Source organism: Ovis canadensis, chromosome 6 (assembly GCF_042477335.2).
Source record: "Ovis canadensis isolate MfBH-ARS-UI-01 breed Bighorn chromosome 6, ARS-UI_OviCan_v2, whole genome shotgun sequence".
NCBI classification, from domain to species: Eukaryota; Metazoa; Chordata; class Mammalia; order Artiodactyla; family Bovidae; genus Ovis; species Ovis canadensis.
Genome location: NC_091250.1, coordinates 105222795 through 105243002, shown reverse-complemented (window position 1 = coordinate 105243002; position 20208 = coordinate 105222795). Strand labels below are relative to the sequence as shown.

At 36.7% G+C, this 20208-nt stretch overlaps 1 protein-coding gene across 4 annotated transcripts in view; it reads left to right on the top strand.

The window, feature by feature from the left end:
• Positions 1–19662, top strand: part of RASSF6 (Ras association domain family member 6) — a 69586-nt gene extending 49924 nt beyond the window's left edge. For 2 of the 4 annotated variants that reach the window (XM_069594349.1, XM_069594350.1), the window contains exons 5-12: positions 3603–3700; positions 5098–5282; positions 8967–9068; positions 9938–9989; positions 15892–16010; positions 16102–16199; positions 16298–16346; positions 17377–19662. In XM_069594349.1, the coding sequence (XP_069450450.1) occupies positions 3603–3700; positions 5098–5282; positions 8967–9068; positions 9938–9989; positions 15892–16010; positions 16102–16199; positions 16298–16346; positions 17377–17397 (724 nt within the window). In that variant the 3' untranslated portion in view covers positions 17398–19662. Of the gene's footprint in view, positions 1–3602; positions 3701–5097; positions 5283–8966; positions 9069–9937; positions 9990–15891; positions 16011–16101; positions 16200–16297; positions 17043–17376 lie in introns of those variants that run through there. The other 2 variants (XM_069594346.1, XM_069594347.1) reach the window with 1 other exon arrangement.
• Positions 19663–20208: the final 546 nt, after the last annotated feature.

The following is a 20208-nucleotide window of genomic DNA, read 5'->3' as shown; positions in this document are numbered from 1 at the left end:
TGGAGTTTCAGCTTTAGCATCATTCTTTCCAAAGAAATCCCAGGGCTGATTTTCAGAATGGACTGGTTGGATCTCCTTGCAGTGTATTATTTAAATTTTGAGCCTTGAGTGAAATTGTGTAAGGAAATGGACTATCACTACTCACTCCCTAAGAATTTTTATTGCTCCCTTTCCCATACTGGACTTCTGCGGGCAGAACTTATACCTCTGTTCGCTCAGGTTCACAGACTTAATATCTCCAGCAGTTGGATGTGGTACAAAAGATGTGGAAGTTATGTACTCAGCTGCAGGAAGGGCTATAATCTTTTCTTTCTACTCACCTTTGGAGTGAATCAAGCTACTTTGTTTACATTATCTTTGAAATGAGTCACACTGAATCAGCTGAATGGGAGTGGTAACAGTTTAAAAATAAATCAGTTTGAGCTGTGACCACTTGTGATCCTTTATGGAAACACTTCCGTGGGCAGTACTTTGATATCTCATAACTGGTCCAAGTATTTTGTTTTGGAAATTTTTTGTAAAAACAACCTTACTGAGGTTATGTTTGCTGTGGCACCGGTTTCCCTTTCCATTTTCAATGTTTTTGCAAAGTCTGCTTTGACATGCTTTGGACTAGTCATGGCAGAATGGCATAAAGAGCAGAAACTGGACAGATGTCCATGTGAATAACATCAATAGTGTTTTTCCTTTCTTACCATGTGTGTAGAGAAGTGACCACCTTCAATTTGTCTATCAAATGTTGACCTCCTTTTTATTTTGCAGCTCATGAGAATACTTCTCCACAGTTTAAATTTGCTAATGGTATATATCCTGAAACTTGGTCAGAATAAGGCTGACATGCCCGTGCTTGGGCAACTTAAACTATTTGATGTTACATAAAGTTCCACCAGTTTTCTTTAGAAAACTTTGGGTCACTGCATTCAAGCTTAGTCAAGTGCACAACTGTATATGGAGACGCTTCCAATTACACAGTCTAGAGCTGAAAAGGGATAGGCTGGGGGCTGGCAATTTGGGGGTGGAGGTGCTTGTTTTTGCTAAGATGGTAAGGAAGAAAAGGGGCCCAACACTGGCTATATTAAATTAAGCCATGTTGGTTCCTCTGTATTTGTGTGACCTCACTGAGCTGAGAGAAGGAGAGGACAGGTGTCAAGTTGGCAGGACTACCAAGAAGTTATAGCACATCACTGATCTGGCATGCTTGGGCTCTCTCGTCTTCCCCCAGGGGAGACAGCATTGGATTGCTTTGAGTTTTTAGTTTCTATTTTCACTGTTATTCTGTTGGTTTTTTTTTTTTTTTTCATGGTTAACCCACTCCAGTATTCTCACCTGGAGAATTCCATGGGCAGCGGAGCCTGGCAGGCTACTGTCCACGGGGTCTCAAAGAGTCAGCCACACTGAGTGACTAACACTTTCCCTTTCAACACTCGTTCTATGATAATCACATCTGCCTTTTAAAATTAATCTTCTATACATTGATAAGTTTGCCTTTCAAAAGAATAACTAGAAAAGGGAACCTTCCTACACTGCTGGTGGGAATGTAAATTGGTACAGCCACTATGGAGAACAGTATGGAGGTTCCCTAAAAAACTAAAAATAGAGCCTCTGTATGATCTTGCCATCCCACTGCTGAGCATATATCTGGAAAAGATGAAAACAATAATTTGAAAAGATGCATGCACACCAGTGTTCAGAGCAACACTATTTACAATATCCAAGACCTGGAAGCAACCTAAATGTCCACTGACAAACGAATGAATAAAGATGGTGTAGTATATATATGCATACAATGGAATATTATTCAGCCATAAAAAGAACGAAATAAGTTCACTTACAGCAACATGGATGGACTTGAAGAATATCACACTGCCTGAGGTCAAAGGCAAATATCACAAATATCATTTACATGTGAAATCTTGAAAATGATGCAAGTGAACTTATTTCAGGAACAGAAATAGACGCATAAAACAAACTTATGGCTACCAAATGGAATCATGCAGGGAGGGATAAATTAGGAGTTTGGGATTAACAGATAGACACTATTGCATGTAAAATACATAAACAAGGACCTACCATATAGCACAGCGAATTATAGTCATATCATCTAACAATCTATAATGGAAAAGAATCTGAGAAAGAAATATATATACATATACATACATATATCTTAACCACTTTGCTGTACACTTAAAACACTGTAAATCAACTATACTTCAATTTAAAAAAAGTAAAAGGAAGAATAACTAGGGTCTGAGTCAGGGCTGGAATTGTTCTCCTTTGAGTCAAAGTTACTAAGTAAAGTTATTGGACTTCAAGGACATTTGTTTTGACTGGCTATATCCTGGATGGTAGAGCTTAATGGAAAATTAATAAACCAGTATATTAGGATTATCTTATCTATATCACAAGGCTATTATTGTGAGACTCAAATGATACAGAAGTTGTAAAAGACTTCAAAGGAATTCAAAGGTCAAAGAAGAAAAGGATCATGTTTATTCATATTTACCAGCATTAGTATGAATAAGCACTTTGTGTTATTGTTGCTACCAGTGACATTTGGGTAGAATTAATGTCACAAACTCCCTACGGGTTGATATTTTTTGGCCATAAGGAAAACAGACATTGGAAGAGACTCTTAGTAAGAGCTAAGACTAGTCCCAGATATGATAGTTATCTATTAACCGAGAGAGATCTAGGAATACCTTGGATCCCTAATGGCTCCAGACCCATCATGAAATACACACAGATGATGGGGACTGTGATGAGGATGGCAATGAAGACGAAGACAACCACGGTCATTTTTTTTAACACATCTTGAGTTCTTACTGCATGTTGGGCACTTTTTCAAGGGTTTTACATAAATTAACTCATTTAATCTTCTCAACATTCCTATCCTACCTCTATGTTCATCTCCATTTTACAAGTGAGAACACTAATGCACAGAGAAAATAAGTAACTTATTTAAAGCCAGAAAGAAAATAAAAAATGAGCCTTGGTCCAACTGGTAAAGATAAGCAGTTGCCCAGTTTTATTTTTTCTGGGCATTAGAATGCATTGAAAATTAATAGCACACTTTATAAATCATGATGTCCCAGAAAAGGAGTCTTTCCCAAAGATTTTCCTGCTTTATAAATTGAATTCTTTGTAGTGCTCAAGGGTCTTAAAGATAGGTTTTACATCTAATTATACTGGAATCATTTTACCTTAAAATGCTTTGAATACAATGGGAGCTCAATGCAAGTTAGAATAAATACTTTTGTATCTAAACTCACTGAAGAGCATAGTGAGGTTTCTGTATAAGAATGGATTCTGTTGGTTTCTACATATTCCATATATTTTACAGAATCTATATAATTTTGTGTTTCAGTATGTAACTAAAATATTGTGTCAAAACATGCTAAGAATCAGTACAAGAATTAATTAAAATGCATATTGACTACTCTGGTATAGATATAGATTTAATAATATAAAGATTATTATAATTTAGGCTGGTGTGTCTACCCACAGAGGCCCATGGTACTGTATTAATACTGTAAATCTGGAAACTATCATAGGCCCTTTGATAAATATAATTGATATCACTTACACAATTTATTACTTTTCAGGGGAATGACACGCTGGGGACAATTTGATGATCTTTATCGCATTAGTGACTTGGACAAGGATCAGATTCCAGTGACTGGAGGACCAGGTTCCCAAGAAGGTCAATATCAAACTCTTATTAATGAGGAGACTTTTTTAGCTAATATAATGCATGAATCCTAAATGTTTCTCTGAAATATAACATTTTATATACCATTAGTTATTAAACTCTTATTTTATATTTAAAAAATATATCTTAGGAGCATACCAACTTAAGTCACTACAGTGCTCATATAATGTTTAAGAACCTTACTTTGCAATATAAAAGCATTATTTTAAAAAAATGTATTAAGTCACTTAGCTTTATTAGATTAGGGAGAACTAATGGTTTGAATAAAGTTTTTCATACATAAAATTGTTCAGTATTTCCCCCCCAAGGATTAGGATCATTCATAACTCAGTAGTTTTTTATATTAAGACCAAGCCCTTCAGGTTGAATTCTACATCTTTTGAGAAGCTAAACATTTTAGTTAATACTTAATATGACATGACTTCTCAGAGGCAGATATACTTGGTTTGCTATATTTGATAGGGTTGTTTTAAGCATATATATGGCTGAGTTGCTCTGCTGTGTACCTGAAACTATCACAACATTGTTAATCGGCTATATTCCAAGATAAAATAACAAGTTTTAAAAAAGAGAGAAATCTACTTAAAAATCAAATGAGTTCATATAAAATTTGACAAACCAATGGAAAATGCCAGCTCCTATGACTTGTGACATCAGTAATCATAACAACAATGGTATAATACTATTAGTTTTCTGTCATTTACTGAGACAGGCATGATATTTTGTATTTTACATGGATTTTCATTTTTATATGGTATATAGAGATCCAAGGAGGAGTTGATGACTGAGACTGGAGTGGGGTTCACATTTTTGGCATGGTGATATTACCAAGCTGATTTCAGATTGAACAAGGGTATCATGCTGGCATTATCTTCAGGAAGCTACCAGCAACTTCCAATGTGCAACTAATTTTTTTCAAAGCATTCTCAATTCATCCCCTCTACTGTCCTTTAACAACTCATAACTATGACAAACGTGATGCTCCTGCCGGGACTTCCTTATTTTTGTCTTATGGCCTTTTGGCATTTTTTATATGAGAATCCTTATATTAATAATTAATCCATTGACAACAATTTCAACACAGGGGAATCCCAATACCTTGACACCAAAGATATAATAAAAATCTATTTGTATTTAGCACCAGTGCTAGAGAAAGATGAAACATCACTTGCTTATACTCTAATTACAATTAAATTAAAATTCCAAGGTAAAATGGAACACAAGTGTCACCAGATGTCCCTGTTCTTAAACAGATCATTGCTATTTTCTATTTAGAAGAATTTTAGTTCATTGCTTAGCCACATAATTACTTATTAATACTAATCCATCCATGATGCAAAGAGATGAGCAGCTAAATTATATGGGTTTATAACCTTTATTCTTCCCAGACTATTTATCTTATCACAGTAGCACTCTGAAGCCTCATGCAAATGAAGAGCCTGAATCCCCATTACTCTACAGAACTATGAGTGAAGCAACCCTGGTGAGGAAAAGGATGAAGCCTCTGATGATGGACAGAAAAGCCAGACAGAAGCATAGGGCCTCTATTAATGGACACTTTTATAACCACGAAGTGAGTTACAATTCCATTAATGTCATTTAAAAGAATGCTGTCTATTGTGCTAACAATATCACTGAATTGAATTTACAATTCAAACTTACAATACTATCAGCTATACTGCTATTATTACTGGGTACTCTCTGTTTATTTGGCATGAAATTGTTTTGCTGGCTTATCTCATTACTCACTAAAACATAATCATATGAAGCAGATACTATTCTTTTCCCTATTTTACATATGAGTTAACTGAGGTTCACAGTTGTTGTTCAGCCACCAGTCATGTCCAGCTCTTTGCAACCCCGTGGACTGCAGCACTCCACGTTTCCCTGTCTTTCACCATCTCCCAGAGTTTGCTCAAATTCATGTTTATTGAGTCAGTGATGCCATCCAACCATCTCATCCTCTGTCGTCCCCTTCTCCTCCTGCCTTCAATCTTTCTCAGCATCAGAGTCTTTTCCAATGAGTTGGCTCTTCACATCAGGTGGCTAAAGTGTTGGAGCTTCAGCATCAGCCCTTCCAATGAATATTCAGGGTGATTTCAGGATTGACTGACTGCTTTGATCACCTCAGATTCACAGAAATTCACAGAGGTTACACAGTTTGTCACAGGTCACACTGCTTTTAAGTACCAACTCTGAATTCAAATCCAGCTTTGTCTGATGCCAGAACCCAAGTTCTCAACCAGCATGACTGGTGAACCCTAAGTGGCAGCCCCTATGATACACACTGGAGATATACAGATGGCTCAGCTCGTGCCTGTGTCAGCATGGAGCTCAGCGCTTGGGCAAAGAAACCAATACATCCATAAATGTCCTTAGAATCATGTAAGTGCTACAAAAGATATTGATTCAAAGTACATTCAAACATTAAATTTGAAATAAAAGGATTAAGTCAGCTATAGCCCTGTTTGTTCTGATCAGTTAAATTTCTAATTCCAGGTCTTACACATATAATATACATATCACTTTTTACAGAAGTGCAATTATAGTTTATATAATTTGTATTCTGATTTTTTCATTTAATATGTGTTGAACTTTTATGTGCCTTTCTGTAATATTTATAAGACTTAACTTGGCTGAAGGTAGGAAATAGATCATTCTTTTCTAGAACTCAAATTTTTTATGTCATGTATTTTAGCAATCATTCATCCACTCATTTAATAAATACTTTAAAACCACTCTATGTGAGGCACCATTTTAAGCTTTCTTACAAAATATTAATTCATTCACCATAAGCTTTTTCCTTAGAAGGCTTTCTACCTTTTTCTTTCTTCCTCCCTTGGAAGGCTATCCGTATGTCTCTTTGGAGACTGGTGGGGAGAAATCTCCCTTGTGAATTTTTGGTTCAAATTAGACATTTTTCTGTCTCAAGAATTTCCTCCCTGGCTAAGACATAATATTGACAGTCCCCTACAGATATGCAACTACCAATAGTCCTGGTTTCTTCTCTTCAGAATTATGCTGTATGTCATCAGCACATGTAGGGTGGTTTGTGTTAAGAAAGGCTGTGAAAGCCACATATTTCCAAGTGAGCAGCTTCCAGACTGGTCTGCAGTACTAAGAACGAAATTGGCACTAGGTTGGCAGCATAGCATCATAATTAAAATTCTTGGTCTTTGCAGTTTGATGACTTGATTGCAAATTCTTGCTGAGCAAATGAAAAATCCCAGTCTCTTAGCTTTTATCCTTCCTTCTTTACAAGGCTGTTCATGGGATTAAGTGGAATGAGGTGAATTTAGCACTTAGCATAGTGTCTGCACAAAAGAAGAACTGAGTTTACATTAGTGTCATTGCTGTTGATTGAAAGAGATCAAGTGAAACTAAAGATATTTCATACAAATGTCATTTACTACAGTATAATAACTAGCAGAAAATGAAACCCCAAAAGCCAAAGCACCCTATCAATGGGTAGGCAATGATGGGTATCTAGGAATTTAAGTTGAAATAGTTGTAAGATATGTTTTTATATCATGAAAGCTCTTGATAATGCCATTATTGAATAACACACTTATTAGAGGCTTAGATTGTGATACATAGTCCCAAGGGAATATGTTCCAAGACCCTCAGTGGATGCCTGAAACCAAGGATAGTACTGAATTCTGTGTATACAATGTTCATTCCTATACACACCTACCTATGATAAAGGTTAACTTATAAATTAGGTAAAATAAGAGATTAACAATAATATCTAACAATAAAGTAGAATAATTATAATAATATAGTGTAAAAATGTTATGTGGATGTGGGTTTTTCTCTCTCTCTCTCAAAATATCTTGTAGTACTGTATTCAGTTTTATAAGGGCAGGAGATGATAAAATGCCTATGATGTAATAAGATAAATTGAGGTAAATGACATAGGCATTGTGATGTAGCATTAGGCTACTAATGACCTTCTGACAATATATCAGAAGGAGGATCATCTCCTTCAGATGATCCTGGACCATCAGGCTGTGATGAAGTTGATAGATGTCTGTCAGAAGCAGACATGGTCAGTGGTTGGGGATCTTGGGCAGGGTGGAGTAGGATGGTACAAGATCTTCTCATGCTACTCAGAATGGCTTCCCTGGTGGCTCAGATGGTAAAGAATCTGCCTGAAATGCAGGAGATCCGGGTTCAATCACTGGGTCAGGAAGATCCCCTAGAGAAGGGAACAGCAACCTACTCCAGTATTCTTGCCTGGAGAATCCCATGGACAGAGGACCCTGGTGGGCTACAGTCCATGGAATTCCAGAGTTGGACACTACTGAGCAACTAACACTTTCAACACACTTTCTGAATGCCACACAGGGACTTCCCTGGCAGTCCAGTGGTTAAGATTTCGCCTTCCAGTTCAGGGGGTGTGGGTTTGATCCCTAGTCAAGTAGCTAAGATCACACATGCCTGTGGCAAAAAAAAGGAAAAACATAAAACCGAAACAATATTGTAACAAAGTCAATAAAAACTTTAAAAGTGGTCCATATTAAAAAAAAAAAAAAACTTAAAAAAAAGAACAACACACAATTTAAAATGTGTGAATTATTTCTGGAATTTTCCATTTAATTTTTTCATCTCTCTCAAGACTTTATTTTTAAATAGGAATAAAATTATGAGTAAAAAACTTATGGTTATATGTTTCTTATAATTTTTATGGTGCAGTACTAATCCCTAAGAGGGATGTGTCAGATTTATTGGATCATGGCAGCTGTTTACCAAATTTTATCTAAAGGGCCAACTACTGATTAGAGCAACCTGTGAGAAACATTGTTCTAAATGTTCAATTAGCAGCACTTTTACCCAAATCCTCAGTTGAGATATAAGCTGAATGAAATTGCCAACATTGGACCATTTCTGACCAATTGAAAAGGAATGATTTCATATGGTTCAAATAAAAGCAATTTAGAACAATTACTCCCAAACAGGAGGGAATTTTGAAATCTTAAATTACAGTAAAGAATAGTATGATTATCTAATGAAAATATTTCAAACATTCTCAAATGATGTTTTACCTAACTTACTCTAGAAACAATATGAAGCTGCTTAAAGGCATACATAGTACTCAACAACCAAAACAAAGAAAGTAAAAATAAGAAAGCAAAATTTTAAACTCATGATCTCGGATTTTTTGTGCAAAGGAAGGCCAGATTCAAGAGACAGACTCTTGTTAGTTTGTCACATATGTCCTTAAAATTACAAAAATCTTTTTTTTCTTTTCTTCTAGACGTCAATTTTCACTCCAGCCTTTGGATCAGAAACTAAGGTCAGAGTAAACAGTAATATGAGAACTGAAGAAGTAATAAAGCAAATTCTCCAAAAATTTAAGGTAATCTTTATCAGTAAACTGAAGTATAAATATCTTGTGTATAATTTAATTGTAAACACATAAATGGATTTTTCTGAAAAAGACATATAAGCATGTATATCTAAATTAAATATTCAGTTCCAAAAAATTCTTTCCTATGTATAGTTGACCCTTGAGAAACACGTTTGAACACCATGGGTCTATTTAAATATGGATTTTTTGTTAACTTTTTATTTTGTATTGGGATATAGCCAATTAACAATGTTGTGATAGTTTCAGGTAAACAGCAAAGGGACTCAGCCATATATATTCATATACATTGATTTTTTTCTTCAATGCATATATTACTGTTTACAGTACATGGTTGGTTGAATCCATGAATGCAGTCCCGAGAGTACAAAAGGCCAACTGAGGGACTAGAGTATATGTGGATTTTGGTATCCACTGCTGCTGCTGATAAGTCACGTCACTCGTGTCTGACTCTGTGCAACCCCATAGATGGCAGCCCACCAGGCTCCTCCATCCCTGGGATTCTCCAGGCAAGAACACCGGAGTGGGTTGCCATTTCCTTCTCCAGTGAATGAAAGTGAAAAGTGAAAAGTGAAGTTGCTCAGTCGTGTCTGACTCTTCATGACCCCATGGACTGTAGCCCACCCGGCCCCTCCATCCATGAGATTTCCTAGGCAAGAGCCACAGCAGATACCAAAAGATAACTGTATAACATCTTTTAGTAACTGCACTGAGAAATTACCTTATCCCCTGGGAGCAGAGAAGATTTTATATATGAAAGTGAAAAATTAAAGTGAAGAAACAGGTATATAATCTGGGTCTGGTTGGCTTAGAAAACACTAACAAAGAATTCATGTCTGTTCATTTTTTTCCATTGACAGATTGAAAATAGTGCCCAGGATTTTGCACTTTACATTATTTTTGCAACAGGAGGTAAGAAAACTTGCTTATTCTTATGTGACTGCATGTGTTGTCGTTTCCTGCCCATTAATAAGGCAGAAAAGCAGTTCACCTCTTTCTGCGGAAGAAAGGGAGGAAGGGAAGAAAGAAAGAAGAGAGGTGGAGTGTTTTACATTATTCATCCTTCACAGTTTCAAAGGAAGACAACCTAAGAATAAGGGGTCCTAGAAGAGCTTAACACAACAGACTTTGTTTGTTGCTGCTGCTGCTGCTAAGTCATTTCAGTCGTGTCCAACTCTGTGCGACCCCATAGACAGCAGCCCACCAGGCTCCCCCGTCCCTGGGATTCTCCAGGCAAGAACACTGGAGTGGGTTGCCATTTGCTTGTTGGCCAGGCATTAAGCTATCTGAATGGTGATCAAAGAGCCCTGGAGAATAGGTGGAAGATTCCCAGGAATTGTAGGCATTTCAGTTGTTGATCTTTGTACTCCTTTCCTTTTCACTTTCCCTTATCATTCTAGCTTTTACTAGAGTCATCATTACATACCATTACTCCCTGATCTCATTGGTACCTCTTTCTTAACATTACCTCTTTCTGACACACTGTGGGAGTGTTCCCTCTTCCTCAGTAGAGAAAAATGTGCAGAACTATGTGGTGGGGTAAAAGTTAGCATCAGGACCTTGGGAAGAGACTATGTGTGGGGCGTTAGGAGCAAAGAGTAAAAGATGGATTAGAGAAATCCTAAGGCAATATTGAAATGAAATTTCTGAAAGCCTTAAAATAGAAAACCCAGAAATAAACCCTTGCACCTATTGTCAATTAATCTATGACAAAAGAGGCAAGACTACACAATGTTGGAGACAGTCTCTTCAACAAATGGTGCTGGGGAAAAGGTACAGTTAAATGTTAAAAAAAGAAAAAGGTTAGATCATTCTTTAACCCCATATACAAAAATAAGCTCAAAATGGATTTAAGACCTAAATGTGAGATTGCATACTCTAAAACTCCTAGAGGAAAACATAGGCAGAACACTCTCTGACATAAATCACAGCAATATCTTTTTCAATCTGTCTCCCAGAATATTGGAAATAAAAACAAATGTAAACAATGGGACCTACTTAAACTCAAAAAAGTTTTTTCACAGTAAAGGAAATAGTAAACAAAACAAAACTATAGCCCACTGATTGGGAGAAAATGTTTGCAAATGATGCAAATGATATAAGATCAGCCTCCCCAAACTGCAAACAGCTCATGATACTTAACAGCATCAAAACAAACAGCCCACTCAAAAAATGGGAAGAGGATCTAAACAGACATTCCTCCAAAGAAGACATGCAGACAACCAACAGGCACATAAAAGATGTTCGACATCATTAATTATTTAAAAAAATGCAAATCAAAGCTATGATGAGATATCACCTCACACCAGCCAGAATGGCCATCATTAAAACTGAAAATTTTTGAAGTTAAATTATAGAAATGGCTCAAGTTGTAATTTAAGTGTCTGATTGCTTGAGCCAGAAATTGAATAAATAAAATAATATATTTTGATCCAGAACAACTATAAGAAAATGGAAACTGGATATCCAAACATATATAAAATTGAAGTCCTTATAAATTGAAAGCTTAAATATATATATATATATATATATATAAATTTTTGAAAGTTCTGAGTGTGTGTATACTCATTCTGATTGTTTAGGAGAAAACTACAAGATAAAAATGCTGGACTGTATAAAACATAAAAGATACAAACCAAAGATTATGAAGACTGTCAGATGAAAAATTAATACCTATAGTGTCAAAAAGTTCTTGCAAAGTGATAATGAAAAGGCAACCAGTCCAATGAAAATACAAAGAAGTATGATAAAGCAGTTCAGAGAATAACAAAATAACCTGTAAATATTTTTAGGAAAGTCTAAAGCATAAGGGAATGCAAGTATTAAAGGAAATGCAAAGGTCAAGGATATGTATATTCAACCCACAATGCCATGTTATCTTTTATCTGATTCTACCTACTGGTTGCCGCAGATAAGAGTAAAAGAGAATGTTCATGCAATTCTGCTGAAGATCTGACTCCTACTTTCTTGGAACTCATTTTAGCAATATTTATTAAAAATCTACAGTATACATATTCCTTAGCCCAGCAAATCCACTGGTGAGAATCTGTTTCACAAAAATCAAAGCACTATTACCTACAGATTTATATGCATGGTTATTTATAATGATAGAAAGCTAAAGGCAAAGTTACCCATCATAGAAGAATGATTTAATACATGATTAATATGCAGCTATTATGAAATGAGTTAGATCTATACCAGTTGAATGGAGGGAACTTTACAATACATATTTATTAAAAATGCAACATGCCTATAAATGTATAGAACCCGGGTCTCCCATACTGCAGGCAGACGCTTTACCATCTGAGCCACCAGGAGGCCTTTACAATACATATTTATTAAAAATGTAACATGCCTATAAATGTATAGAGTATGACTTCATTTTTAAAAAAGAATTATAAATCCCTATTTAAATACGTGGTTTATATGAGTATATGATTAGGGAGAAAGGTATGGAAAGATAAATACCAAGCCATTAACATTGATTGCTTGGTTAGGGGATTGGGAAGATACAGAAAAGACAATGGGAAGAAGAGAAAGCATAAAAGAAAAAAAGCAAAAAATAAACTTTGATTTTTTAAAATGTGTGCAATAAAAATAGCAAATGTGATATGACCACTTTTATGTGTTGTCTGTGTGTGTAGCTAAAAAGACGTATGGAGGAGTATCCTCTCAAAGTGAAATGCTGCTTATCTCAGAGTTCTGGGATTCCAGGGAAGTTTTACTTTCTGCCTTGTGCTTTTCCTCATAATTACAACAGTGTATAAGGGTTTTTAACTTTACTGATGAATAATTAGGATAATTGACAAATATAATTGAATATATTTAAAGTGTACAACCACTGTGGACCTATTGCTGTGATCAAGATAATCAACATATCTATGAGCTCACATAGTTAACTTTTTTTCCCTTGGGCTAAGAATGCTTACTACTTTCAGCAACTTTCAAGTGTACATTAGATCCTCAGAATTTGTTCTTCTAATAACTGAAAATGTGTACCCTTTGACCTACGTAACCTCCTTTCCCCTCTCACAACATGCATATTATTTTAAAATCTGAAAAAAAGAAACCTATTTTTACTATAAAACTATAGTTCTTTACATTTTACCTATGAAAATCACGTTTCTTATACATGAAGTTTCTTATACATGAAATCCAGAACTGAAGGTAATCATAACTAAGTCCTTTTTAGGGACTAAGAATAGGGAAAAGAATGGAGCATAGAGCACCTGTTTGGGTAGTAATGTGGAAAATAGATTAGTGTACTTTTAAAACCTTTTATTTGCTAAGCCCATGATCTATAACAGTGTTTCTCAAATTGAGGCACACTTCAGGAAGACCTGAAGAGTTCATTTAAAATACAAATTCTCAAGCCCCTCCAGATCTGAGGACAGTCTGGGAATACATATTTCTAATAATTATCCCAGGTGACCATGAAGTAAGAAACATTGTTTTATATTATCAAACATAAAACAAATTGAGGATGCAAACCCAAGTTAACATAAGATGTAAAGTTCCAAAGAGGGTTCTGCCGTATGACCCAGCAATCCCACTGCTGGGCATACACACCAAGGAAACCAGAATTGAAAGAGACACGTATACCCCAATGTTCATCACAGCACTATTTACAGTAGCCAGGACAGGGAAGCAACCTAGATGTTCATCAGCAGATGAATGGATAAGAAAGCTGTGGTACATATACATGATGGAATATTACTCAGCTATTAAAAAGAATGAATTTGAATCAGTTCTAATGAGGTGGATGAAACTGGAGCCTATTATACAGTGTGAAGTAAGTCAGAAAGAAAAACACTAATACAGTATATTACACATATATATGGAATCTTAAAAGATGGTAATGACAACCTTATATGCAAGACAGCAAAAGAGACACAGATATAAAAAACAGTCTTTTGGACTCTGTGGGAGAAGGAGAGGGTGGGATGATTTGAGAGAATAGCATTGAAACATGTATATCGCCGTATGTGAAACAGATGACCAGTCCAAGTTTGACGCGTGAAACAGGGCACTCAAAGCCGGTGCCCTGGGACAGCCCAGAGGGATGGGGTGGGGAGGGAGGTGGGAGGGGGGTTCGGGATGGGGGATACATGTACACCTGTGACTGATTCATGTCCATGTATGGCAAAAACCACCGCAATATTGCCTTCAATTAAAATAAATTAATTAGTTTTCATAAAAGAGGATTCTGGTGGATTAATGAGAGGAGCTGAATTATCAAGGTTCCCCATTGCTTCAGAAATCATAGAGGAATTAAAGCAGCAAACACTGACTCTGTGGACACGTTAATGAATCATATCACTAACTGTGGGGAAGCTGGGCTTCTAAGTTCTGGACCCTGCCTTGCATTTTTTTCCTGGAGAAGTCCAGTCCAGGGGACGAGAACAGTTCTGACCCTTGGAACTGTTAAAAGCCCAAAGAAACACATGATACCAGAGAGGGGACTAACTGGTCTACCTTTTCCCCATCAGTCCACTTCAACAGAGCAGACAATTCTTTAACCGTGTAAGTCTGACCATGTCACACCTCTTCTCAGATCCTCCAATGGTCTCCCTTCTCACAGCAAAGTCAGAATCTTTGTGCTGGCCCCATTACCTCTTCTCTTCATCATTCAATAGCCCTCTCCTCATCTCCATACCAGCCACCTTGTTCCCTAGGCGCTCTTTGACATCTTTAGGCATGTACTGACTTCATGGGTGCTCAATTTACTTACTTATTCTTTTGACACACACTTCCCCTAAATAGCTTCACGATTTCTCTCTCATCTCCTTCAAGTCTTTGCTCAAATATTACATCTTCGGTGAGGCCTTCCTCAGCCATTCTATCAATAATTTAAAACTTTTCACTTGCTTACACATATGTACACACATGCACACTTTCTACCCCCTTCCTTGAGTAATTTTCCCCCTGAATACTTATCACAATATATGATAGGTTTTATGGCTGTATCTTCCTTATCACCATCCTCTCCATGAGTGTGAGGTCCATGAGAGAAGTGATTTTACCCTGCTTTCTTCTATAGTGTGCCCAGCACAGAGAACAAGGCCTGGTACGTAGTAAGAACTCAAAAATTATTTGAGGAAAGAAAATGATTGTAAGGGCATTGTGTCCTGTTCATGCTTTATTCTCATAAAAATGAAATCACAGATGTGAAACTACTTAGGCAAAAAATTAGAAATATTTTGTGGGAGAAGTGTTTATAACTTTTGGAAATTTGAAGTTCTGGGAATATACCAAATTGGAAGTTATTTTCTTTCTCATGTCATTATTATGGCTGAATGGATGAAGCCAATAGAAGAATGAAATAATAAAAAAATACTGCTAATGTAAATAACAATTCAGAATATATTTTTAAAGAAAATCCAAAGATTGGATGTGGGGTGAGAGGGAAATGAAGAATTGAAGATAATTACAAAGTTTTGGATCTGAGCTACTAGAAGGATAGAATTACATTAATGGAACTAGGAAAGATCAATAAATATTTATTGAATGAATGTTTTTAGGTTTTGCAAAGGCATAAATGGGATGGCAGATTTGTCTGAAGATCCAAACCAAAGGCAAGGTTAGAATTCTGAGATGGAAAGTCAAATCCCAAAGGATAGCAAGAGAAAAGTCTATTTTTAGTTCACTTAAAGGTTTTAATTTCAACTTGCTTTTTCGAGTGAGTAAACCAACTCCTCTTCTTTATAGGTTTCACAAAGTAAGTAGAAGAAGCAAAATGAATGGACAAATTATGTTCCTTTTTTTTCTCTATTATGGCCTCCTGACTGTGGCTGATTCTTCTTTTCATTTGCAGAGCAGAAACGGCTAAAGAAGACAGACATTCCGCTGCTGCATAGACTCCTACAGGGACCGTCCAAAACAAATGCTCGCATTTTCCTCATGGATAAAGATGCAGAAGAAATTAGCAGTGATGTATGGATGCCATTTCCCTGAATCTGTCTTTGAGCTGTCCTGACCCAGTACCTCTCACACAAATGCTCTACCTTTTTGTTTTTTCTTTCAGGTGGCTCAGTATATCAACTTTCATTTTTCTCTCCTGGAATCCATCCTTCAAAGATTAAATGAAGAAGAAAAAAGAGAGATCCAAAGAACAGTAGCAAAGTAAGTCAAGAGCTTACACACTGGGTGTTTGGTTCTTTAGTAGGTTCAATGCACGAAATGTGTCCAGTGGTTAATACTCTTTTTCTCCTTATTTTCAGATTCCGTACAGAAAAGGCAATCATACTGAAATATCTTCGAAGTAAATGGGTAATAAAAACAGAGACAACAGTTTAGCAGTACAAGTCACTATTGCTAAGCCACTTCAACAAAATTAGAAGGTTTTGATACTATTTCAGTGCATAAATTCTATACTTACATTAAAAAAACATATGTGAACTTGAATCTATAGGAAATTGAATGTAAGGCTTGTCTCTCTCTGAAGTGAAGAGATTAGGTAGGATTCACAGCTGGACTAAAAGAAACTTGAATTTAGTTTCAGTAACTAAAATAAGCTTGGATACTATGTATTCCAAATAGTTTTTAGAGTAAAACACTCAGTGAACTTGAATTTAAATGGTATCTTAAGATACCATGTAGCTTAAGCTTCTTTAACTTTGACTGTCAAGAGAACTATCATCAACTAGCTCTCAGAAATGATCCAGAAGTAATAGCTTCCAGCTCTTGAAATAAAATATCAGCCCATTATTATCCCACCAAGAAATCTGATGGTGATGGTATTTCACAGTTTCTTAAACTCTAGCCTTTTCATAAAACCTAGGAGTGTCTTTCAGTCCTTTGAGCTATCTATAACATCAGAGCTACCTGTCCTTTGGGACAGAAAACATTATGGACTCTGCTAAGAAATCCAAATCATAATTCTCTCAACCCGAGCCCCTCTTTTTTACCCCCTCTGTTCTACTGATGAATTTCAAAAGTGTTCTTAAGATTTTTCTTAAGTCAGTTGAACTAGTTGTCTTTATTTTTCCAAATAAACATATCACAGAGATTTAATGTATTTCACCAGCTAGGCTAAGACTTGATCCATGATAACCATTTGTTGCTGAATGAATACAGAAGATGATGCAAAGCTATGGGATCTGAAGTTGGGCAGGAAATCTCAAGCTCTGTTCTTTTTCTCCAAAATAACTCATTCCACAAGACAGGGCTCAGGGTCCTTCAAGTCCACTTCACCAGTCTGAAAAAGCACTGCAAATGCCACAAGTTTCACCTGTGATTTTACTTATGAACTCTGTATTAAAATGGAGATTCATGCAGCTTTTTTCCATTCTACTACTAGTTCTATTTGCATTCGTCATAAGCATGGGACTCAATGGACTCACCGACTCAATGGACATGAATTTGAGTAAACTCCAGGAGCTGGTGATGGACAAGGAGGCCTGGCATGCTGCAGTCCATCGGGTCGCAAGAAGTAGGACACAACTGAGTGACTGAACTGAACTGAATAAGTATTGGATTACATTGATTGTATTACACATACCATAGGATACGGTTGAGTGTTGTAAACCCAGTTGGAAGATCAGTTATCAAAACATGAAACATGTTTAAGACAAAGTATTACTTCCTAATGTCACCAAATCCCAAACTGGATGAAAGTAAAAGTGCGCTATGAACTTTTCAGTCCTAGGAAATCTCCTTTATTGAATAAGACAGTGGCTTGCATCTTTATCCTTTTATCATGAGTTAATAAGAAAGTCTCAACTCACTAAAATAAAGCAAATATAGTGGTTAAAACTCAGTATACTCAAACCTACTTATTTAAAGTAGTCTCAAGTATCTGCCATAGACATGACAAAAGATTCATCTTTAATATCTTGAAAGTCTACAAAATGGAAAAAATAATAATAATAAGTAAGAAACATGGTTTAAAAAGTAAAACTGCAGAAGAGAAAATGCAAATAGCTACTAAGTGTGTGGGAAAAGTTGTATCTTAATAGTGATCAGTGGTATTAGTCTGTGTCTAAAGAGGAGACAGAAATCACACAGTCATTTAAATGGGGGTTATAATTTAATATAAAGAACTATTTAGCTGTGATAATAGGAGAGTAACTATAAAAATGGAAAGGGAACTCTAAAAGGGACCCTAGTCTGAGGAAGAATACCCAACTAAGGAAAAGCTTGGCGTAAGGAGTTGAAATGCACTGAAGAAGGTGTGGCTGCAGCCCATTGCACAGAGGAAACGTCCTCTGCTCCCAGGACACAGCAGGGCCATACACATAGGATAAGCAGGAACAACCCTCTGGAGTGTGGATCCAGTGGGCAAGTGAGCACAGGGGCTTCTCTGTGGGCGCAAGGCCAGATCACAGTGTCGGTGTCTGGAGGGCTGCAGGAAAGAAAGTCTAGAGAACAGGTAAGCTGAGGCTGAGGGGTAGGCACCCAGATGAAGCCTGGGGCGCTGCTGCCAGTGCTGCTTGGACTGTGAGCTGTGGGAACCATCTCTGCAGGAACCATCTCTGCAGGAACCTACTACAACTCTATGTATGCCGTGGGCTGCAGCATCTTTGAGGCTGCATTGGACAGAGATGGGGCAAGTGGCTTATTAGATAGTCAGCCCCACAGAGCACTCTCTGGGAGTGAGCACCAAGGTGAGAGGGTGTGGAGAGCAATGATCTGAGTTAGAGCACAGGACTGTAAGGGGCTCCAGGGTGTGCCACCACAAACCAAATCAAGAGCTACAAAAGGGGTTGCGGGAGCAAATGCTAAAGAAAGTTGCACTCCACAGGCAACTAGCACTGAAGAAACCATTCTGGGAGGAGCCCCCCCGGAGGAAGAAAGTCAGCTTCCCTGAACGGCATGCCAGCCCCTACGAATCAGGAAAAACCTGCTTCCTCCTACAGTGCTTCTCCAGCGCCCTCTACTGGCCAAGCATGATATAATGTAGGCTGCAAAGGAAGCGAATTTCAATGCTCTCTCCTGTAGCTGGGACCCCACTAAAGCCTAGCCTGAAAACAAATAAATAATGGTTTCCACGTCCAGTTTCACAGAGCCAACAACAAAGAGTGAATTTGTAACAGAGAGGCAATAAAATAACTGGTATGTCAACAAAATGCAAAGTAAGAAAGTGAAATTGGTCTATTAAAAAGGTGAAAAAATGATAATATTAAATACTCAACAAATTACAGTGAGATGTACTGTACTCAGTACTTAAGACTACTGGCCTTCCCTCATGGCTTAGTGGCAAAAAACTCTGCCTGCTAATGCAGGAGACCTGGGTTTGATCCTTGGGTTGGAAAGATCCCCTGGAGAAGGAAATGGCAACCCACTCCAGTATTCTTGCCTGGGAAATTCCATGCACAGAGGAACCTGGTGGGCTACAGTCCATGGGGTCATAAAAAGAGTCGGACATGACTTAGTGACTAAACAACAAAAGAGATACAAATGAATATAACTTTTCTTGAGAGCAAATTTAACAGTAAGTCCACCCTATAATTTTACTTGTAGGATCTTATATGAAAATAATCAGATGTACAAAGACACTATGTAAAGATGACTATTATTTATTGTGATAAAAGGAAGTAAATAGCCTAATGTTCAAAAATAGAAAAAAATATTAAAAAAGGAAAAACAGTCACCCATAGAATGTAATGCAGCTCTTAGAATTGTTTTCTAATAAATTTTAATTATAAGAGTAAATTCTCCTTATGTTAAGATAAGAATATAGATATAAATATCCAAAAGTGTACTATCTATAATATAGATGTTTTTATATGAATATATCCTATTCCTGTATATATACATGTATGTATGTAGTATATATACCACAAACCAAAAGCATGTTAAATGTGGTTATATCTGGTTTGTAGAATAAGGTATGGGTGATTCATATTTTTCATATTTGTTTATCTTATTAAATAATCTATAATGAACATGTATTACTTTTTAAACCAGGAAATAGAAAATGTATGATTAAAAAGTTACCAACGAAAAAGTAGCAAGTACCTGCAATCACAGAGTTCTACTAGATGCAAAAAAAGGCAAAGAAACTCTTCAAGTGAGACATTAACATCACTGCAGTGGTAGTTTTGAATGTGTCTCTGAAGGCTTTGATACTCCACCTTTCAAGAGATGGAGTCTAATCCTCCTCACCTTGCCAGTGGGCTGGACTTAGTGA